This window comes from Passer montanus, unplaced genomic scaffold, assembly GCF_014805655.1.
Source record: "Passer montanus isolate IOZ18808 unplaced genomic scaffold, ASM1480565v1 scaffold80, whole genome shotgun sequence".
Taxonomy (NCBI): domain Eukaryota; kingdom Metazoa; phylum Chordata; class Aves; order Passeriformes; family Passeridae; genus Passer; species Passer montanus.
The window spans coordinates 885,777-910,349 of NW_024373257.1; the positions used below are offsets into that span (position 1 = coordinate 885,777).

At 36.9% G+C, this 24,573-nt stretch overlaps 1 protein-coding gene across 13 annotated transcripts in view; it reads right to left on the bottom strand.

Annotated features, from left to right (window-relative positions):
* SENP7 (SUMO specific peptidase 7) overlaps positions 1–24,573 on the bottom strand; it is a 43,329-nt gene that overhangs the window by 15,203 nt on the left and 3,553 nt on the right. For 5 of the 13 annotated variants that reach the window (XM_039732752.1, XM_039732764.1, XM_039732753.1 and 2 more), the window contains 11 exons: positions 23,621–23,728; positions 21,325–21,419; positions 12,892–13,089; positions 11,090–11,287; positions 7,655–7,770; positions 6,732–6,901; positions 5,452–5,803; positions 4,738–4,895; positions 3,677–3,823; positions 2,230–2,263; positions 1,266–1,433 (listed from right to left, as the gene is read on the bottom strand). In XM_039732752.1, the coding sequence (XP_039588686.1) occupies positions 1,266–1,433; positions 2,230–2,263; positions 3,677–3,823; positions 4,738–4,895; positions 5,452–5,803; positions 6,732–6,901; positions 7,655–7,770; positions 11,090–11,287; positions 12,892–13,089; positions 21,325–21,419; positions 23,621–23,728 (1,744 nt within the window). The remainder of the gene's footprint in view (positions 1–1,265; positions 1,434–2,229; positions 2,264–3,676; positions 3,824–4,737; positions 4,896–5,451; positions 5,804–6,731; positions 6,902–7,654; positions 7,771–11,089; positions 11,288–12,891; positions 13,090–21,324; positions 21,420–23,620; positions 23,729–24,573) is intronic. The other 8 variants (XM_039732757.1, XM_039732759.1, XM_039732760.1 and 5 more) reach the window with 6 other exon arrangements.

Sequence of the window (24,573 nt, forward strand, 5' to 3'; positions counted from 1 at the left end):
GCCATCAGCCCACAGAAGTCTCACTTTCACAGGCCCAGAGGAGCACAGCAAAATTGAAGGTAGGAACCCAAATTACAGACTGAGCAACAGACACACCATCGGGGCCCTTCCCAGGGCTGTCCCAGGAGAGTCTCAGCCCAAGGGTCCAGACCCAAAATCCATCACAATAACTCAATGCCAGACCACTTTTTGGACTGAGAGGGGGTTGGTGCTGAGGTGTACAGTACACATGATGGGATGCAGGGGAAGAGTATTTTGGGATTGCACAGGAATCCCAAAGGATTGTTTAAGGAAAGACATAAAGGAAGCAAAGAGAGACATTCAGCCCATTTGGCCTTTTGTGGAAATCTTCTTCAATAATAATGGAATGTCTCATTGCAGTCTTGTCAAAGGTCAAGCCAATCTTTATTTGCCAAGCCTTTTGTATAGCATATACAATATTCAAGAGTAAGGATATTTACCACATCCATATATTTTAAAGGGAGAGATGCAAGTCTAGTTTCAGAAAGCCTTCTGACAGAGACTACAATTAAATTGCTTTGATATCTTTTTATTAAGCAGCAGTAGTTTTTTAAGTAATTACATAATATTAGAGGGTTTTCTTCCAAATAAAAGTACGTGAAGCATTTTAAAAATGCAGAACTAACCAACTTATCTACACTGGTACAGCCTCACCTTGAGTACATGTATGCAATTCTGGGCATCACAATATAAAAATGATATTAAGCTATTAGAGAGCATCCAGAGGAGGGTCACAAAGATCGTAAAGGGTCTTTAGGGGCAGCTGAGATCACTTGGCTTGTTCAGCCTGCAGAAGAGGAAACTGAGGAGAAACCTCATTGCAGTTACAACATCCTCATGAGGGGAAGAGGAAGGGCAGACACTGATCTGTTCTCTGTGGTGACCAGGGACAGGACCCACAGGAATGGCCTTGAGTTGTGTCAGGGGAGGGTTAGATTGGATATTAGAAAAAGGCTCTTCACCCAGAGGGTGGCTGGGCACTGGAACAGGCTCCTCTGGGAAGTGGTCTGAGCACCAGCCTGACAGTGTTCAAGGAGCATTTTGACAATGCTGTCAGGCACATGATGTGATTCCCGGGGATGGTGCTATGCAGGGCCAGGAACTGGACTCAATGATCCTTCCAACTCAGTGCATTTTCTGATTCTGTGACTTTAAAACACTATAGGCTTTCCTCTGTATTCAAAAAACACAGCTGTTTTGCTGCCATGACCTTTTCATTGCACTTAAGGAAAGCAATTACTCACATGGCTGGCTGGTAACTAATTTTCCCATCTGGGTTTCAATCTTTTCTACATAATCCACAGACAACCAAAGAAAAATTATTGTTGAAGAACAGCCACCACCACTTTTCCACCAGCCAAATCTTCTCAGATCCAGTGTATCCAGTACAAGCTGAATGTTCTTAAGAGACACTGTAGAAAACAGAATTTAAAAAAAACATGCTCTTAACAGCCACAGATACTCTAATACATGTCACAGTAATTACATGCTGAGAGGTATGACTGGAGTGTTTTAACACAATATTTACAGATTTTATTCCTTGCATTACATAAAATACCAAGAATTCAATATTTAAGTCAGTTACATCAAGCCGTGAAAAACAAAGATACCAAACTGTAACGCAAAAATCTAAACACCTACATGCAGGATTCTTCCTGAAAAAAAACTCTTTTTCATCAAAATAACCACAGTTAATACCTACAACTATGGAAAAAAGAATACTGCAAATCATTAATTCCTATTTCCTTTAAGTCAAGTCAACTTAGAACTGCTCATAAACCTTTTCCTACCATACATCATCTTGGAAAATCAATTGAATGCAAATCTATCATTACATTCCTCTTAGCTTTAGTCTACTCATAAATTTTTGTAAACCTAAGGATCTAAAATGCTAATTTGAAAAGTTCAATGTTTCACCTCAAAAATATGCATAGTCATATCTACTATAGTTCAACACCTAAAATATGCAGGAATATAGGAGGCATGCCATTAAAACTAAAAATTCACCTTAAAAGTACAAGAAGCTGCTAAGTTAATGCTTACACTATGAACACCTAAATTTTATTTATTGCGAACCAGAAAAAATGAAAAACTATATAATATCTTTGTGAAATATTCTAAATTATTCATAACAGATATACATAGTTAATGTTTTACTGCAATACTTTAAAGATACAATTAAGAAAAGGCTAAAGAAAATTCTCTTACCCTGAAATGGGATCACAATATTTTTCATTGTAAACTGAAATAAGATTTTAAAAAAATATTAGTTTGCATTTTACAAATTGATTAAAACAATATATGGATTTTTAAATATCTGCACATCTTTTCTTACAGTGAAATAAACTGAAAATAATAATAATAATACGATCATTCTGTTTGGAAAACACCATTAAGCTGAAGTAAAATATGCTTAGTTTGAGACTTCACATTGCCTATATCACCTAAAAACATTCCTAAAGGCATTGCAGAAGCTAAATGACTGCAAGTAACTTTCAGAGATGCAAAAATAAGCACAAAGTTGCAGAACTGCCTATAGGTTCCTTAAAAAGAAAAGATAAACACTTGGGACAGAAGGAGATAAAGCAACCTGTGAGAAGCTGTCAGATGCACTGCTTGAAGTAAAGACATGATAGAAGTGGTTCAACTTTATGCTGGTATTTCTTTACATTAATCTTTGAATTAAAGGCCTTTAAAAGATTCCACTTGCACTGCTGCTACACTGTCAGTGTAGCAACAGTGTCCACTTGCACACTGCTTTACTGTCACTTTGACAAAAGGTTCTCTATATTAACAAACGAGGTTTGCCCTGTGGCACACCACAGTAGGCACAAAGTTGTGTTTCCCAAGGAAAATTTCTACTTTACACTTAAGAACGTTGATCCTGAATTTATTTGAACTCATATTTCCAATTATTTTTGCCTATTAATTTAGAATATTTCCATGAAATGTTTTTGTAACTGCTGTTTTGTTAGAAGCTGAAATTGTTATTACAATCCAAGACTTCAAGATGTCTTACTGAAGACAAAAGATATGCAAGGCCAAACATCTTTTTCAGTTGCAATATACAGAGTGAACCTGTTGAAACTCCTGGAGCTGGTGCTCCATTTCAAGAACATCTTCACTTATGTTTCTACACCCTGTGACTATCATATTGTCTACACACTAAAGCTTTTAGTATTGTATTTATGCTCTCTGAAGCCAAGAGATTTGGCTTCAAAGCAAGCAATTTTCTGTTTAAAAGGCAAGGGCATATGATGTATCTAAACTCTGATCATTATGTATCACTTCATTAGAACACAACTACTATTTCTGAGAAAAGTAATTGGTCTTTATTTTAAGTGACATTAATTGGCCATTAATATGGCCCTTGTTTTCTGTTAGAATTCATTAAAAACTTCCTCAGTATGACTTGTGTTCCAGTACAGCATTTATACAGAACCTTTACACGTGAAAACTGTGGCCACAGCAAATCACAGTTACCTTTTATACTGACAGCAATCCAAATGCACAAGGCGACATACTCCATTGTTTAGCAAAAGGAATTTAATGCAACAGTAATAAAAACTGTGCTGCCACAGTAAGTACCACTGACTTTTTTAACCAGAATTTTAATTTTTAAATATTCACAAAATAGCATAATATAACAACTTACCCGAGCAGGCCCTGTTGATAACCACTTAAATTTCCCAATGTGTAGCCTATCAAATTCAACATCCAGTGCCAGGTTTGTCTGCTTTCTAGGTGTGCTTCCAGAAGGTAAGCTGAGAGGATATTTATCTTCAATTGACTCTGTTAAAAACTGGAAAAAATTTCTATTTGTTAGATATGCCCCTCTTGTAACTTCAGGAATACCTTTCTTCACGGTTGTAAGAACTGACTCCCAAAGCCAGCTTTCACATAAAAAAATAATATTAAAAAGTTCTAAGTGTTATTACATTCATTACTGACAATTTCCTTAAGGGTCTAACAGTACCCTACTACATCTCCATTAGTAAGACATAATCTGTGCTCTTGACTTGATTTTAAATTAGTAAAAACTCAAACAACAAAGCAACAAAATAATACCCTTCTTTTCATAGCAGAGCTTCAGGATCGAATTCAGTGCTTATGATTGAATTGATTCACCTGTGAGAAGAGGCAGCAACGGCTCTTCTGACTTGTTTCAGGATTACAGAGAACTCATATCCAGAGCAAAGCAAGCAGCCAAAGGCTAATAAAGTCCAAAATGTGGCAAACAACTTTTATGGCTACTTTTAGATTCAAGTTTTACAGCTAACCCAACGGAAAGGGAACTTCACCTTATCTCTGCCTGCTGTCAGTAAAGATCCTGAACTTCTAGAAACCCTGAATTACAATATAGGATTGAATGACAAAAAAAAAACCTATGACCAACATACAACACCATGTGGAAACAAATTCTTCCACAGATGTATCTTTATCGTGTCTGTTCTACCTCGGGTTACTATTTGATCTTCCTGTTTTCTGAAATTAAATATTTCCAAATGTTTATTGTCAAAAAGGAGATACATTGTGTATAGCAAAAACACCCAAGCTTCAGAACCAGAGAAATTCCCTGAAGACTGTCCAGTATTCTATCTATGAAATACATTTCTGCAGCTTCTGCTTGTAGCTGGGTGATAAACAATCATTTTCTATAGCAAACATTACAGAAATAAATTGGCATAACAATACATTGGCCAAAAACTGGACTACCTGCTCTGTGTGACTTTTTATCTTGTCTTCTAATTGCTTGGCTGAGAAACAGAAGTCAGACTGTTGGTGTGTTTCTTTATTTTCAGTGATATTATCCTTCATCAGCTCTGTGCATTGCGGTTCAGAAGGTCCATCTTCATCATCACTGGAAAGGATAACTAAAAAGGAAAAAAGAAGATACATATACTACAAATTACAGACTTGTGAATATTTCATTCCTTGTGGATTTCAGACAAGTAAAGAATTCTGACTTGTGGTACATATCAAAGTACACTGCTCAAACTAGTCAAGATCTACCTGCATGGAATTGTACACAACAAGTAGTGCTCTGTATCTTTACAAACACATTTATACCAGGTCCTCAAAATTATTTGGCTATTAAATGAAACCAGACACAGCACAGCTGCTTCAAAGAAGAGAGTAATTTTTCTCAGTTTTAGCATAATTAAAAAGTAAAAGCTTGGTTTTTCCATAGCCACACTATCACCTGAAAAAAGACAATTGGAATTCGAGAATCTTGCTGTCCATCCTATTTCTCAGATACAACAGCCTGACACATGGCACTGTTCTCTAACCTGCACAATACATTAAAAACAACAGGAGGGGAGTCTTCAATCTTTTCTTCCCTATGTCTCACTAGCCAGCTCTGCTGGAATTCTCCTAGTACCTAAGTGCACCACCAGGAATTGTTATCAGCACAGACACAGTACATACTTGGGTCAATGGAAACAAGTTGCTGATTACCCCTGCAGATTCTGTTCCGCAGCTTGGTCAGGTACTCTGATTTGTCCATCTTTAATTTCCAGATTGTACCAACTTCTGGTGAAAGCACATCCCCACTGGTGGCAGAAAGCTGCTGCTTTGACAAATTTCTGGAAGGCGACTCTGAGGCAGAGTCCTCTGTGTGGCTGTGAGCAGGCCCCAAGTGGTTGTGGGTGGAAGGATCTTTAGAGTCTCTCTCTGCTGGACAGTCTGGTACTAGAATAGGATTAGATCTGTGATCTTGTCCATCCTCACAGGGTATTCTGCAGCCAGGAGACTGAGCTGAATTCAAACTTTTCTTTTCCTAGAAACAGGAATCAGAGACAGGATGTAAGTTTATTACTTGACATTTCTAGATGGTTCAGATCAGTCATCACTGATATTAGCTATGTGCTAGAAAAAATAATTATAGCTTAATACAGTGACATTTAATGCTCAATTCAGGATAATTTCTCCCCCCTCATATTCCAAAGAGTATAATTAAATAAAGGCACGAGGGACAACCTTTTAAAAGGCTACAGTGACTGCTATTCAAACTGAACAAGGAACTATTTCTGATTTTTAGCAACTCTGTCAGTGTCAGATATGCAGAGGTCAATAATCAGTGCTTTCCTTACTTTGCACAAGTGTGACTTGGTCAACTGGGTTTTACAGGTTTGATAACTGCCTGTCTCTGTAGGACTTAAATCAGAAGGCTACAGAGATGTCTTTATTGTTTATATTTTTTATTGTACTTGATGGATTCCTTCAGTCTTATTTGTTGGGTTTTTCTCAAATCCTAATGATGGGTAAGAACAAAACTTCAGGGAAAAGTAGAATAAACTAAGGAGAAAGCAGAAAGATTTCAATAACCTCAGGTATATTTGGCAGTTTTGCTGTTAACTCCCCTAATCAATCCCTAATTCTACATCACCTGTGAAAGAAGCTTCACTTAATTAGCTAGATGCCTTATTCTCAAAACTGTTTGAATCTATGCTCCTGTCTGAAGGAAACACTGTCATTCATCTTTCTCTACCTTTCTGCTACAATAAGGACATTGTGATGATGTGGACAGAAGAACATTCATTCACTCCTTGTGATGCATCACTGAACTACTTCAGCTCAGCAGGTAATACCTGCTAATATACTTGTATGATAAATCCTGTTTATTGGCATAATCTTTTTATTTGGGATGTTGCTACTGCTGCTATGTTAGTGTGTGCAAATGTGTGCTAAAATTAAGTGCAACTTACAGATAATGCAAGTGACTTTTTTGGAATGTGTGCACTACAATCATCAGAAATATGGCCACTATATCTTCGTTTCCTTTTCTCAGAATCAAAAGAACCTGATTCCTTCTGACTAAGAGTAGTGCTGCTCATGTGTCTGCTCCTCTTCTCCAGTTCACCACAGCGCTTGTTTTCTGTGTCAAAAAAAAAAAGGTAATTTAACATATTATCCTTAAAAATCTTTACATTTCTTAATATTGTTTATGTCTTATATAAAATGCATGGAAGTGGGTATCATAAGTTTTGCACAGTAAGATCTTGCCTTTTTTAATTGTATATGGCTGCCAAAACATTTTCCCTAAAATTATTCTTATTTTTGCATAGTTAGTCAAGGGTATAACCAAATCCATAGCTCCCTTCCAAACAAGATTTAGCACTTAATACTCCACAGTCTTTATCTTCTGCCAAATGCATTATTCTCAACTCCCTGTTCTAATCTGCAAATGTTAGTAGCCAGCATAAAAAGACAGCACATTATCCCTGGAGAATGTACACAGAGGTCATAATTCTTCAGCAGTGAAAATAAATATCATCTATAATGAATATTTTAGCAGGGTTCACAAACTATTTGAGCATTCTTAATGGATTACATTCTCTATTATATGACTTTTCAAAAAGTCAAGATTGTAACAGGGCAGTGAAGCTGCACTCAGTCTCATTTTTCTTCCACAGATTTGATTCACCATAGTTGTATTCCTATTTAAAACCAGACATTTGATATATTTTTACTGTATCTGTAAAAAAAAATATTCTGAGGAAAGACATACACTGTGTGCAACACTGAATTTATTTCTGTGCTCTCCTCAGAATACTAGAGTAAAAAAGGAAAAGATCCCAACAATCTCCAAAATTCATACTTAACTACCAGATGACTGCTAACTACAAACCTTTCTTCTGCAGCTCTCTTCTTCTGAAAGTGACAGCATTAATTTTTTCTGGTTCCTTAGAAGCCTTGGTCAATTTACACAGCTCATCATCTGTCTTTCTCAAGCAACGTTCAGACCTGTAAATATATTAACTATGACTTATCTTTAATTTTGAAATAATTCTGAATAAAAATCCCAACAGAAACAAGAGGTGATCAGACTTGAAACTTCTGTCTCTCCCATAAACACGAGGACCTTGCCAAATGAAACACAAATTAATTCAGTCCAGTTGTGGCAATACACAGATACTCTAACATTATTAATGAAACAGATGCTTCTAAAAAGCACAGTATGAGAATGTGACATGCTTGAGATCAGACACCGAAACATTATTTTGGTTTAAGGAATGATTGAACAAGAAACACAGCAAAAAGAAAGAACAGTCAGTTGACTACCATTGCCTTTGTAATAAATATGGTGAGAGTATAATATATTCTTAACTTAGATTCAGAACTGGTGATAGAATCCATTGAGTAAGATCCTGAAATGTGAAATTATTTGAAATAGAAATTCGTGCTCAAAAGGGCCTGAAACAGTAACTTTAAGGGTGGTGGAGAGGGATGGGACATCGAAAGAAAGAAACAGAAAAGAATTACAATACTTAATCCAAATGGTCTTTGTGTTTATAATTTTATAATGTGTTCAACTCAATGTTGTGGTGCCAAATTTTCAAACAGCTGAGTGATCATCACAATGCCCGATATCACTGACAGCCAAGCTTCGACTCCAAAAAATCATCACCCACCGTGGCAAAAAACATTCTTGACATCTCTAACTGGACAACCAAAACTTTTGAACACTTTTTGAGCAGATGACTACTCTTTAGTGACTTATCTGTAAACTGGAGTATCAGTGCTCTTTGGGAATTCTGTACAGACAAAGATTCCTGAAGTGCTCCAATACTACAGTGATGAGCACTGTGAAAAAATTACTGATTATCTTTCCACTCAAAGAATCACTAATTGGACTAGATGCAGAAGTAGTTTCAGTAAGTACCATCGTTCATTCTGTATATGGAACAAGACAGTCTTACATAGATTAGGAAGGTCAATATAAAAAACTTAGTTTTGGAATCCACACTTCTCTCCCAACTAAAATACTTGTATGCATAACAGCTGTATAGAGTTGACTGTCTTAAAAGATCATACAAAATCAAGTGTTTTTCTATACCAACATCACAATTCAGGGATTTTAACAACAGAAAGCACCTGAATAGGGCTGTTTCAGCTAATAGATTTTCCTAAACATATTTGCTTTATACATAAATTCTGCACATTTTATTTTCAATGCCAGCTTTGCTGATAACTCAGTTTAAAATGCACTCCTTAGCAGATATATGCAACACCTATGAAGCTATGGCAATACATATTGTAAAGTGTTCTTAACAACCAGGAGAAGAAAATACTGTAAACACTTTAAAACCCTGGGTTTCTTTACGTTTAAAACCTACCACAAATTCATTAGTTATACTGACAGGTCAGTGCTCACTTAAATAAGTGCATTTCACACTGGGTTGCAGTAAAGCAACAAAAATACACCAATTCTGTAATATAAAGAGCAAGAGTGGAAAGGGGGAACTGTCAGTAAGTTCTAGCTGGTCGAGATAAGTTAATTTATTACCACCCTGTTCTGATGACACACAATTCTTTAACATTATATGAAATTTCCATAGTACAAAACTAGCACAATTTTCAGCAATATAAAGCATGCATTCTGGCCACTCTGATGGTACAAAAGACTCTCTGTATGATCATGTGCATATATGCATAACACAAGTGGGGAGCTTTTATTATTCTCCTCCAAAGAAGAGACTCCAAAGGAATCAGTGCCAAGTGTAGGTAATGTACTGACTTTACTTACAGACAGGTCAGCAGGATCAAACCATAACTTTGTTGAAATAACTCCTCAGTTCTCCATTTCCCTTATTGTATCTACTATAAATTGCACTTAAGTGCTAGCCACTAGGGAAGGCTGAAAAGTCATCCTAATGTTGGTTCCTGATAACAAGCTTTTTACACAATACATTAGAAAACCATGCAACAGGTAGAGGATATTAATCATTCAAACAATGAACCACTCCAAATCTAAAGCAAGTTGAGTTCATAACTACTAAAAAAAAATTACTAGCTCAAACCATTATTGTGCTTATTATACTGTGCTCCAGATATGAGCCAGAAAAAAAATACAAGATATACCCTCAGATTTAGAGTGTTAAATACAAGAGTTGATGTTTTCTTCTCTATAAATCCACTACCTCCCATCATCCAAACTTTACAAAGTTAAAAAAATCAGATACTAAAAATTAGTCTTATTTTGCAATAAAGCAAAATAAAAACCCCAAAAATCTAAATTCACAAAAACCTAAATTCAAATGAACACCCCACACTTCAGCCAGCCTTAAGTCACAGAAAATTATTAGCAAAAAATATGTTTTAAAATGAGACAGCCTAATAAACTGTTCTCTCTAAATCTCACTTAAATTGCAGCTTTGTCAGGTTAATTTACGCAGCAATTGACAACTCAATAGGAAAAAAAAATTGCTATTAATTTCAGTTCTCTAAAATGTTGATGTATCAGAATGAGGAATATGACTAACTTTTCTCAATTTTACCCTGGGAATTTTTAATTGCTCCTGCCTTCAAAAAAAAAACCAAACCCACATCATTCTTCTCTTCTTTATCTTTCTACTGTCTTCCTCAGAATTTCCTGCTATATTTCCCTTCAGAAAATTTGCTGTTGTAGCCATAACAGAAAAACATAGTTGCTTACTTTGAATGCAACTGCCACCTTCGACCAAAACAGGCGTTACCTAATTTGAATACCTGATTTCTGCTAGTTTTTATATGTCAAACATTACTATGCTGCTCAGTCAACCTAAATATAGGAAGGAAAGATGAAAAGTAGATGTTAAGTGGTAGGAGGACACACATAGCCCTTAACCAAAGCCACCCTGTAGGAACACTGACACCACCAGTGGGTTAATGTGAAAAGAAATTATCATAGAGAAATATTTGGAGATATTTTGCAAAAGAAGTTATTTGAAATCATGCTAGAACACATTAACTCCAACAGCAAAGCAAGATTTTGGTTCTGGACACAAAACCAACTTAGATGTGTTAGAATTACTTGTGTTTCTTCCCAAATTAAAGCAGTGATGCGCTGCAAGCAGATATTCCTTTATGAAAGAAAAGTAGCCTTTTAACACCAGGTCCAGCAAACCAGAACAAATACCATGTTAAAATGGCTCATTGGAGAAGCATGTCAATTTGCACTCAGGAAACTGATCTCCTGATTCAAGAAAAGACTAGAACAAAAGTTGTTTCAGGGAAATTCTTTTCCATTGTGAAGTTATGTCATTTCAGGAAGACTGGCAAAAATCAGCAGCAAGTAACATACCTTTCAGAAAGAAAAGAACTTTCATGAGGAGAACTTAATATTTGACATGTCTGCAGGCTGGCAACAGCTGATGAGGGTAGTTGACCCGATTGCAGTTTGTCTGCAGCAGGTAAATTTGCATCAATTATTACGTGGCTGTCTATGTACTTTCTTCCAATTTTCGTACTCAGGACGTTCGTCAAGATAACTTTGGGTTGCCTGCCATACATAACAGTAAATCATAAGTACTGCACTGCAATCTAGAGAAACAAGCTTCTTGTTAAATTCATGTTTCCTAGAGGCTTGATAATTAAACATCAATATTTTTAGTCCCTTAGAGGCCAAAAAAAAAACCCCAAAAAAACAACCAAAACCAACAAAATCCCATTAAACTATAAGGAAACCAGGTAAACAAAAGGTAAGAAAAGTAGCTATGTAATTTTACCTTAGCCAGAGTCTATGTACACTGCATTGCCTCTAACATATCCTGCAGGTTAAAAATTGATAAATATTTATCTCTAAACAGCTTTCATGCAGTAACTGTACATATTTGTCCGAACTCTGGAACAAACAATGTTGATTTTCCTGTGAACAAGAAGCCTCCAGTAAAACAGAGCAAGTTTTTTAAAGCACTTAGTGAACAGGTAGAAAAGTAGCATGTACACAAAAGGTAGCATTAGATTTTATTCCACTACTTAAGTATGAGGTGGCACTCTACACTATTGCAAGACCCGAAAAATACCCCCAGGTGTTAAAACAGACAAGCATCAAAAATAAGCCCAGCAGAAATATAAAGATGCAACTCCTACTTGAACATGCATATGATGTGTCAGAGCAGCTCAACTTACTTCATACAATGTCATGGCAGCCAGCTTGTTGTATAGCTCATATCTATCAATCTTCCTCAGACTGGGATTTAAATGCTACCACTTCCATTGCAATTTATTTTGGATTAGGTTGTAAGGCTACGGCCTTTTTGAATATGTGTCAAACAACACTGCCTTTTGGGTATTGACTGCATAGTTCTGTTGTCTGTGTTCATGCACAGAGCACACTCCAGCACAGACTCTGTGATGTCTGGAAATCAGATCTCCTCTTGCACCAAGATGTAAATTTGCTTTTCATCAGGAGGCTACCTTCCAGATACGATTGCAGAGACCCACAGGGGATAAACAATTAAGAGATACAACTTAAAGATGAAAATTCAAATACTGAAGAACATGTTGACTGGATGTAAGCTCCAATAAAAGAAGCCCCTAAACACACTGTCATCAGAAGCCCAACAGAAAATCCAGAGATTAAAGCTTTCAGTCTAGCCATACTTTTCCCTGAACATCTACAATTGACCACTGCTTGCAGGGCTGCAAAGAAGATAAGACTTGATATGCTTTTCTTCTGCTCATTTATGCCAGTTTTCCTATTTTCACAAGCAGTCTAAAGCAGTAACAGTGAGAATACACCTTGGTATCTGCTCTTAGAAAAGCACTGCAATTATGTAATTGTACACATTCAAGTGTACTCTTTTCATGAGAATAAAAAAAAAAAGCCAAACATTTTGAGAATCCAATGGCTAAACCATAATTAATTTGTCTTTACAGTACAGGACCATCTAGAAGCCATTTGATCAGAAAAACCACTGAAGTATGGCTGGCACCATCTCTCTCAATGATTACCAAAAGGAACCAGGTACAAGTGAATTCAGTGAAGTGAGATAAAACATAGTCCATGAAGAAGGAAACTGTGGCACAACAAACACTTTCTCATGAAGAAATAACTGCAAGGAAAATTATTTTGTTTAGTGACATGAGGCAAAGACAACATACCTTTTAGACAGAAAAAGACTTTGGAGAGTAGGGTTTAAAAGCTGCCATATCTTTACGCTGGCAGCAGATGATGAGGGTGCTTGATCTGACTGCAGCTTGCCAGCATCACAAAAATTAACACCAGTTTTAGGTTGCGCCTGTGTGTATTTTCTTCCTATTTTCATCCTCAGGACATTCGTCAAGATAACTTTGGGTTGCCTGCCATACATACAACAATACATTAGTAATAGGGTGCTGAGAACTTTTTAAGTCACATGAATTTGACAAAGATATTCTATGAGTTCACTGTCTCTGCATCACACCTTAGAGAATTAAGGTCACTTCCCTGGCAATTTACAAAGCAGTTCTCTTTGGAGAAGAGTGATCACAAACTCATCTTTTGATCAGGGCAGCCTTTCAAGATTTCTCCTTCTGGCATGAATGATTAAAATAACCATACGCCATTCTGAAGAGATAAACTTCCAGTGAAGAAACACCGAAATGGAAATTTTGGTGCATCTTGGTATCACAAAATGTTGGAAGTGGTGTCACTATAGCCTTACAAGATATTTTGAAAGCGTATGCTTGACCATTTGCAGGATATGAAAATAGGCACTTATTTTGTATCATCTTATTTTAAAGCCATGAATATTTTTCGTTCCCATATGGCAGATTAATTATGATCTTGCTGGGGGGGAAAAAGTTATTACAAATCTCCCAGTTCCAAAGCTCCAACTATTTCTATTCAATTTCACTAAACAAATTACTTAGAATTATGAATTACAAAATGCCCTACTGAAGTTCTTTAAAAAAGTATACTTTAGTTCTGCTAGATTGGTACTGAAGTCTTCACATAATAAATTAACCTGCATTATGGCCCATAACTTGGATAGTTTTCTTACAGAATCATAAGGATTGGAAAAGAACTCCAAGATAACAAGTCTTCAACTGAATACCACCATACCCACTAAATCATACTGCTAAGTGCCATGTCTACTTGCTTTTGAACACTTTCAGGGATGGTGACTCCACCACCTCCCTGGGCAGGCTATTCCAGTTCTTAACCACTCCTTCAGTGAATAAATTTTTCCTGACATCCAACGTGAACCTCCCTGGCACAACTTGAGTACATGTCCCTTTATCCTGTCACTGGTTTTCTTGGAGAAGAGACCAACACCCACCTTGCCACAACCTCTTTTCATGCAGTTTTAGAGAGTGATAAGGTCTTCCTTCAACCCTCTTTTCTCCAGACTGAACAAGCCCAGCTCCCTCAGCTGATCCTCATAGGAATTATGTTCCAGATCCTTCACCATCTCCACTGCCCTTCTATGGACTTGCTCCAACACCTCAACATATTTCTTTTAATGAGGGGCCCAGAACTGGGCACAGCACTCAAGCACCCCTGGCCTCACCACTGGTGAAGTACAGGGGGACAATCACTGCCCTGGTCCTGCTGGCCACACTACTGCTGACACAGGCCAGGTCCCACTGGCCTTCTTGACCACCTGGGCAAACTTTGGCCCATTTTCACTTGCTGTTGACCAGTGAAACTGAGACCTTCACCATCAGGCATCTTTCCAGCTCCTCTTTCCCAGCCTGTAGTACTGCATAAGGTGACTGCGACCTAATGGCAGGACTTCAACTTATTTATAAGCTGATAGGCATTATAGATCATAGATTTGTCAGGATTTATTTTATTTTCAAACCTCTAAGAACTGGACTTGTTTTCCAAGAGCTGGTCCTATGAAGACACTGAAGTTCAGGATAATTTTTTGGGCTTTAAAGATTACTGAAGCAAGAATTGGTTTTTTTTCTTACTGCACAACAAATAAAAGTTCTTCTCACTGTAGACTAAGTCTCTTTTTAATAGCTATGGGAAAAAACCTTACTACTCATATAGCTCATACACACATGCTATAGTAACATTTTTTAAGCAAAGGGCTGCTATTCCTCAGCAGGTTTACCTGCAAGCAGCTGTAATTGTCCCACTGACACGCTGCCTTCAGCTCAGCAGTCTGGTTACATGGTACCTAGTGGCAAATGCAGGTATGGCATGGAAAGTTTTTGTTGCTGAAGAACAGACATGCTTGAACCTAAAATAAGGTCTGGAACTGCCATGCTAGTGAAACACAATGAACTGTGGGCAGATGTTCCACATAAGCCTTTTATTTTTCTCTTTCAATCTTGACATTGAGATTTCATCTCCCTAGTTACTTACTATATTCACAAGACATATACTCCCTCACTGAACCTGAAAAGACAAATGTTCCCACCCACAGCTTGGACAACCTGCCCATAAGCTGTGGATGGCTGTCAACCTGATGAGATCTCTGCAGCCCTGAATGCCATAACGTGCATGCCATGAGCTGCTTTCTCCTAGAGCTCTGCTACGCCTTTCTGAGACCAGCAGTCTCCAAAATGTTTTAACCACACATCCCTAACAGCAGTAAGTATTTTGAGCATGTACCTTCTACAAAGGTCATTTAATTAAAATCTACAGAGAGGTGCTAGTGACAGGTTGATCTTAAAGGTATTTTCCAACCTCAATGCCATGATTATAAAACACAGAAATTGAAATTTAAAAAGGAACACAAAGATTATATAAATATTTAGTAATTGTACAAAAAGATTTCCTTCCTGTATCCCAGTGAATTGTCTTGTTCACACCATGCTTTAGAGACCTCTATCTAGACAATGCACAATAAACCTCCATGGCTCTTTTTCAAACCTAAGTAGCTTAAGCTCAAGTGAAAGAAGTTTCCTTTTATCTCTGAATTTCTATCAGAAGTTTGCCAAAGAAAAACTGATGGAAAAGAGCTAAGGCTTTATCTCAAAAGACAAAGAAAAGAAAAGCCACCAATAAAAAAGAACCCCAAAACCCATTTAAGGCACTCTGATGCCAAAGACATGGACACAGGACAAAGTGTTATGTAACAGATTGGTCCTAATTAGCTGTTGGAGAAACAATCCAGGGTTTATCAAGTGAAACATTGGCTCTGAGAAGGCAATAAAAAGTCACATGTGCAAAGACAGTCTCACTTGAATACCAACCTAAAGTACAGTAGTGCTCCAGAATGTTTTATGCAGTCTGGAAAAGGCTTTCCCCTTTCTTTTCTTTCATCTAGTTCTAGATACAGTTTATGAATGCTAATGCAAAAAAGTGTTCCATGAACATGCCTCAAATACTGCAGATGTCAGAGAGGCTTGTTCAAAGCTCTAAGGATCCAGAGACTGGAGTTTTATTTCCAGATAGGCTTTAATTACTGAAAAAATAAAGTCAACACACGTCCTGGGGGTCAGTTTAGTAACATTAATGTCTTAAATGGTAGAGCTCAACTGTAGCAGCTTAGTGAGCACATCTCAATCTGGCAAGTGTTCTTGATTCAACACAGGAAGCAAGACATTTTCCTATAGAAGTGCCCACTAAATCAGAAGTTCTGGCTTTCTTCTGGACTTCTCCAATGTTGAGCTCACACATGAAACCACAGTTTAATACCTCAGAAGAGCTTATAGCAACCAGACTTTACATCATTTGTTGTTTGTCCACTGTAATGTATATTAGAAATAAGAAATAAATAAGCAGCACCTAAGGAATTAGAGAATATATATATCTAAGAAACATGATCAGTTAAAAAATTCAGCTACACAACAACTTATTGGGGTGTTAAGAAAATTTACAGAAACTGAAGCAATTAAGGAAAATTTCAAGGTAGAATTCACAAAGAAAATTTGTACAAGTTATCTTTTGAAACTAGACATTCATTCTTGTGCTTTAAAATTCTTCCCTAAAGACAAGAGGCACCCAAACTACTTTATAGGACCAATTACTGAAGACTAAAGAACTGAAGTCACTTCAGCTCATGGGATGCCAGAACACATGATACAATGAAAGACTAAGCTATTTCCCCTCCTCCTCCAAAAGGACTCAAAATTAAAAATCAAACCTTAAAGTAACTAAATTATGTTTTTTCCTCCAAACAGAAAACAGTCATAGAAGTAAGCCCTAGCAATATGCAGATGTGAACCAGAAAATTGCTTCTTGAAAAATGTGGTTTAAAACCATTATTGCAGGGGATCATGAGACAACATAAATGTGCTATTCTCTATGGAACACTTCAGCTCTCCTGACTAAAACCAACCAAGGCTATCAATTTCCCAGATCTCAATTCTTTCAGTTTTCATTGTTCCACCTCACAGAAATTATGTATTTTTTCCTTTTTATTTCTCAAACACATGAGATCACAATGGAATTTTACTAAATTTAGCCTCAAACAGCAAGTTAATTAGTCCAGTGGGAGCACATAATTAAAATAAAGACACTGTGACCATGTATGATCAAGACTTGTAAAGATATCAGAACATATTCCAATGTTGAGTGTTTAAACAACACAATGACAGAAAAAGTCCACAGCAGGAGGCAAAGGAGAAAGAATCAGAACTTCATGACCTATAGTTTGTTGGCCACCTTGAAAATCCAGGTCTGACATCCTTTCCTCACCCATCAGGCTAGACCTTAAGAGACTCCAGGTTCCTATATAATTTGGTTTACTGATAGCTACTTGGAACTGAATTTGTAATGTTCCCCATTCTCTTGATTTAAATGGGGTTTACAGATTTTAGGCAAGTACTTTAGCAAAAATGATCTTATAATTTCAAGCACACACACATACCATGAAGCAAGCTTTGCACTGGAATTCTATGCAAAGGAGAAGAACCTTCAACAAACCAGGAAGTCAATGGTATACACTTGTCAGCACCAGGCCAAGGCATCACTTCCTATCTTGCACCAGGTTTTGACTGAAGTTTTTGAACTAGTTATGACCAAACCTTCAGAGCAGAAGAGGAGCATAAGAGCTTTCAATGGCTTCCCTTTCTAAAAGGAGTATGGCCTCTGGCAGTGTTTCTTGAAAATCATGTCACTAAGACTGGGAGTACAACAGATTCAGTGAAACATCTAAACCTAAGCCAGCCCATACATCTGTAAACAAAGGTTGGGACACAGATCCCTAAATTACCTGTTAAATTGTCCACAGAATAAAGTGAGCAACTCAAGGAAAAGACATTTCAAAAGATTCAAGCAATTGTCAAACAGAAAAAAAGCAAAGTATATGTTAAAACCAAGTCCCACCAGCAGACCCAGCAAGTAATCTGCATAACAGTAACACTGGAGGCATCTTGGTGAAGGAAAACCAAAGACAATTATTTCTGTTTCTAAAACAAATACCTACCATAGTCTCTCATCTACCTCCCCAAAACTGAAAAACAATACAAAAGCAAAGGTAATGAAAACATAGTTATGCATGTAATGATGGAATAAACAAAAAATATATTATGAAAAATGCTGTTAGCTGCTCCTGACAAGTGTCATATTGCTTTTCATAGGCAATAAAACAATTATCCTACTTTATAAACCACAGGAAGAAAAGCTATTGTTTATAGCTCTTTGGGGAAAAATGTTTGACCTCTATTTCACACAATAGCCACGGCTATTTGATATAGTTTCCTACCTAATATTGTGTACACATACCAGTGCTGGAACTGCTGTCTCAAATTCATTTCAATTTGTATTAGAAAGTGATCAAAATGAAGCAAGGAGACTATTGGCTCATTTGGGACTAAATTACGTTACTATTAATTGTCTACACCACTGTCTTCATGGTTATATTCTTTTACTAATAATCCCAAGTTCTCAGAAATATTTTGGCAGGGGATGTCACGTATGGTTTGAAGGTTGTTCCCTCAGCTCTCTGAGGTCTACAAGCTGAGGGTCTGTCCTGTGTTTATAGGACAAAGCCACTGATAGCTGAATACACATCAGGTCTATCTGAGCTTCTGCAGCACATGCACAGCCCAGGAGCTCCTTGACCTTTCTAAGCACAAAGGCATAATATGATACACTATCATTAACGGGAATCTCTGATTGATACATTCACTGACAACTCTGTTGTGAGAAAACCTTTTGATTGTCCTCCTTCAGCTTCAAGGTCCCCACCTTTCACCAACTGATCAGAAGTCAGTGACTCACAAACAACAAACATCAACATCCTTACAAACCTCCCTGCTTTGCTGGACTTGGAGGTTCTTACTGACCAGATGCACTTGTCAGGGCAAGGGGGACCAGTATGTAAATGATTGCCACAAAAACCTGACTGCAACGGGATCAGTACCTGATTCAGCCATAACATGTATTTCACTTGAACATTTAAAGATATGTCAAATTTCATTTGACCTGAAGGAACTGCACACATCTTAAGTACTGCTTCCACTCTCCCCTCTATCTAGGGAACTAACCTACCTCAGGAGCCCCCTCTGGGATCACAGACAAACCCCCTGACACTCATCTTTCACAAGCCCAGGAGCAGAGCTGTACAAGTGACAGCAGCTGCAGACCCCCAGGATCTCACACCACAGCACAACTGACAGAAGCAATTGACTACCAAGTTTTGTAATCCAGAAGATAAAAAAGCCATGTGAAGATGTAGGCTTGTGCTAATTTATTTACTTTGTCCTTTATGACTAAAATTAGGTGGCAGTAACAGTCCTGAAGCAACACATCTCCCTAAACATCTGAAATTGGCTCCTATCAATAAAGTAGATTGCTTTTAAAATACCAGGAGCTAATAGGAGTTTGTTATTAAGACTCATTTCCTACTTTGTAATGCAAATTAAAAATTCCCCACTGGGAATAAAAACTGCTGCATCAGAAAGACTTGCAGCACAAAACTTCACTCTTTCCTCTTTATAGTTTTGTCAGTTCTCAGACTCTTGCTCAACAAACACCACCACCTCTTCAGAACCTGTGTGCTCTTTCCACTTATTACACAATGGAGTCCCCACGTTGATCTGACTTACTGAGAAAAACTGAGTACCCAAGTGGAACACTTAGCACAAGCTTCATTGCAGACAGGAGAGTAGATTTACTTTACAGATAGGCTCCAGCTAGTCTCTAGAAACACATCTTTTTTCAAGGAACTGAAAAATGTACATGCTTAATATCTAAATACTTGCTGTCTCTTTGTAGTCTAAAAAATTTCTCACTATTGTGCTGGTAACAATTTGCATAAAAATTATGGAACGCCTATAAATGCTATTTGAAAGTGTCTTACATATTGAAATAAACAGAAAATTAATACACGACAGATCTAAAGGTAGCTTTAAAGAAACCAAACTTCTCAATGTTTCAAGATGAGTTCAAAGTTTACTGAAAGACTTTTAGAGATTGATAGCTTGATGTCACATATCAACCATATAAAAATATAAATAATATTCAGGAAACTGCAATTAAATTCTGTTAGGTTGACCCTGTGAGCTGTTTCCTGTTAAAAGTTACTGACAGAAGCTTTTTGATGTAAGTGCATGTAAACTGACAGCTATGCTTCTGAGGAGGTATGAAAAATAAACTCAGCATCTTTTACAATTTCAGCTCTTCCCTGCAACACTTTGAAGCATTCTGAATATACAAACCAGGCTAAACAATGGCTGGCTATTTGTAAACCACAAACCTACAGAACTCAGCAGTGTCAAAATAACCTGCATTTTCATTACCTGTACACTTTAACAGCTACTCCTGATAAGAAACCACTTATAGGCAAGTTCAGTTGCAGTCAGAAAACAAGGGCAGAGAATGCTTATTCATTTATTTAGAATTAAGTGACTTGGGGAATAGCAACTATTTCATTATGACAAACATATCCATTTTGTCACAAAGTCATTGTTTCCCAGCTCCTGCTAATAAATCTAGTCCTGCATTTTTATTTCCATTTGTCAACTGCAGAAATTACAGCTTCAAAATTTTCTTGGATAAAACATTTACGTAGCTGACAACTCTGAAAATGATGATTTTATCTTATAATAGCATATCAATAATTTGCCATAATCTCAAAGAACCCAAGATATTTGCTCTTGGCAACAGAGAAAGAAGTGGCATATCAGCAGTCTTAATTACTTAGTGCCTTGACAGTAACACAGAGATTTTGAAAAAGCTCTCTTTTTTATTTTTTTCTTCCTTCCACTACTAATCACCGTATTGTTTAAGTGATATTTTAATTGTTTTAAAGAGTTGGTAAAGCTTAGGCTAATGAGTGTGGGCTACAGAACAAATAACAGGATGAGAAAAAGAATTCTGGGAAGCTTCTTACATATCTAAAGATATCTAGGGCTAGAATGACAGTTTACACTTCGGGAGTAATGAACACCTTTCAGGACTCCAAGCAGGTTAAGAAGCAGTAATTCCTCTAGTAAGCACTCTCACTCTGTCAGGTCCTATGCTGAGATTACACAAAGGAAAAGTTACAGCTGCCATTAGACCACTGAAGCATGATTCCCTGAAGGAGAGCCACCCAACAGCTTGAAAATCATCTCTGCATGACACAAATAATTAGCTAGAGACCCTCATCTTCAAGAAAACCCTGAATATGCAAACAGAGATAAACTAATTTTGAGATGCTTTCTTACCCAATTGATTCTTCATCATTAGAGCTGTGTCTGTTGCAATCTTTTTGCCTTTTTCCTTTTGTGGAAGGCTTTCTGTTGTTGGCACTTAATCCCCACTGAAACAAAACAAAATTGGCAGATTTAAAAAAATCTGATTATGTCATAATGGATAATGCACTAGAAAAATGGGACACTGAAACAATGCAACTGACCAAATATATCAAAGTTATGAAGATCATAAACAGCAATTTTGCAAATAATTAATTTGCTTGATTTAAAGAATCCACATACCACCTGATCTTGAACAGAACTTTTTTCTCTTGAAGAAATATACAGGATAATTCCATTGTTTCCGAATTTCAAGAGGGACTATAGCAAACATAGACTTAAATATTAGGCCTGTTCCACATAATCACAAATATAGAAGATTCAGAAAGTAAAGGCTAATGCTGTACACTTAGGCAAATTTTGCTGGCTACAATATGGATATAAAACATATAAAATTCTGAGAAGGAAAAGCAATTTGAAGGTTTGGAACTTAGGTGGCAAACCCCAGAACAGCAAGACTTAATTTTTTTCCATGTTCCCTTATCTTACCAGAAAGTACTTATATTTTCAAATTAAATAAAAGAAACCCCATCAAAACATAGCTGCAATTCAAAACATTGCTGCAATTCCAGAAACCTCCAGCCCTCCAACCCTCCTTCTAATCTTCCCAATTTCTTAAAATTCAAAATTAATTAATTAGAAAATTAATTAACAAACCCAAGAGATGCTTGAAAATTATGGCACTCAGGCTGAAAGCAGACAAACTTATCTTCATTTTTGACTAAGTGTGGTTTGAAAGGGCATCTGAAAAGTTCATGCCCATGCATATTCTACAAACTTTATTCAAGTCTGAAAGGTGCATCCCAAATCAAACTTTCCACTACCATAGGGATTAATTCTAATGCAAAACAACCCATTATTGAAGTTGGCAGCAAGAAATCTACCTGACTGGGCTCTTCCCTTTTCCTGCCTTCAACACCATCTAGTTCAGCTCATACCACTGGTGTTCAAGCACATCCAAATCACTGAAAACCACGCAATGTTTCTCAAACAACATGGTGCAAACTCTGACAACTCACAACCAAGTTTTTTTAAAGTAGAACATAAAAACTAGGCAGTGTTTAAAGCATTTGAAATCGCCCAATACATGGGAAAGTTTGAAATATGTACAGACATAGGTAGGAAAAATAAGAAATAGAAAATTAGACAACACCCAGGAAATAACAAGGAAATAAAGTATTTTTCAATTCACCATTCAAATCACAATTTTTATAGAGGCAGAGAGAAATACAGCAAGAACTCCACACAAGTGCTCTCTGAATCTGCCCAACAGGTTGCTTCTTGTAGCCACAGGAGACACTACCTCCCATTTCAAAACCTGACTGCAACTGGAGGCTCTGCTCACTGAAAGCATTACCAGTACAGAACACAGCCCCACACAGAGTCTCTACTGCAGCATTCTCAAGTGACCTGGCCTACCAAGAGACCTGGGTCACATTACCACTGCTACTGTAAGTCAAGAAAAATTCCTACCTTCCCTCACTACACCTTTCAACTCCTCTGAGGGGGAGGAGGTCTGTTTGTCCAGGCCCACGATTCTGAAAGCACTAAAGCCAGCAACAAACTCTGGATGCTGAGCTGAAGGAAACAAGTGCAGCAAAATATGTTTCCGACACTTGACATTTGAAATGCTTATGAAATTTGGAAAAGATTTATAGAGGCAAGTATTTGCTTCTATATGTGACTGAGATGATCCAGACACTCAGTTATGATAAGTGCCATAAGACTCTTACAGTCTTTTGGTCTTAATACAGTTATTTTTGTATTAGCACCTAAAATTCTGCCAAGAGTCATAGAGTGCTTCATATATTCTCTTAAAAGCTTAAGTTCTTGGATATCTGAAAAACTCAATGTAAGTGTTATTTTCATATAGAAAAAAGTTTGGTAAGTGATCTGAATAGAACCTAAAAGTTCAGCAGTCAGAAGACAACTAATTAAAAAAAATTAAATACCATATTTACATTTAAATGAATGATTTTCAAGACAGTTTCAAACTACACCCAAAGATAAACTGCTTTTCAATGATTTAGGAAACATGGCACTAAGACTCCCATTTCTGTAAATATATGCTTGCAAACACACTTGCCTCCCTCAAGTCAGTGGTCACAAGGCAGCACTTGGTGTTGAAAAAAACCTGTCTCCACAACTAAAGCAAAACCTCATGTAACATTCTCCTACACACTTTACACTCTGAAGAGCTTCTCTTTACCTCTTTTAAAGGGTAGTCACAATGGTGGGAGCCTGGGAGCCTTGCCAAAGGGGACTGAACTTGGACATCCTCTGACTTGGTGTTTGTTTTCTTCTTTGGTATACGAAACTGAAAATAGATGATGTTACACATGGTAAAACTAAATTATCCACTGGTGCTATCAGCTGACATACCTCCATGTACACTGTTATCTTAACTGGGCAAAATAAAGTTGTAAGGGAAGCCCTGACTTACGACTTTACTTGAAATGCATTCTTCATTAAAGCCTGATCCCAAATCATGTGTCATATCACATGATGAGCTAGTTTTAACACATGAAACCATCTGAAAAAGTTCCATTTCACTAAATTTATGTCTTCCAAGGTGACAAAAAAGTGACAACCAATGCACTGGCACAGTCTTCTTGGTTCATTCTAATTTGTTTACACACTAGTTTAACTGTCTCAGCTTAGAGAATGACAAAGAGAAAACTGAATAATTGAATGTCATGACCAGGTTTGCTTTCTCAAAAGAAAAAAACTCAGGATGAAAAACAATCACATCTTATGATAATTTAGCATTAGACTTTAATGTTCTCAAAATGTACATCTTATAATAGTACAAGTATTTTGGTATGATAATTTAGCATTAGACTTTAATGTTCTCAAAATGGTATCAGCTATTGTCATTGCCAACTCCCACAGAAATGGAGACAGCATTTTGAAAGTAATTATTGAAAGAGAAAGCAGTTAGTAATCCACATGAATTCACCAGTTCAGAAAAAAATTATATGTAGAAAAGAAGGTTTGTTCATTGAAAATCAAACAAGAAATAATCAAAATAAATTTGTACTAGTTCATAAGACAAGGAAACAGGATGATATTTCCTATCAGCTAATTAAACCAGTTAAAATATCAACTGAAAGAATAAAAGTGCAAGCATTGCTACTGCTCCAGGCATCCTGAGAAGCAAAA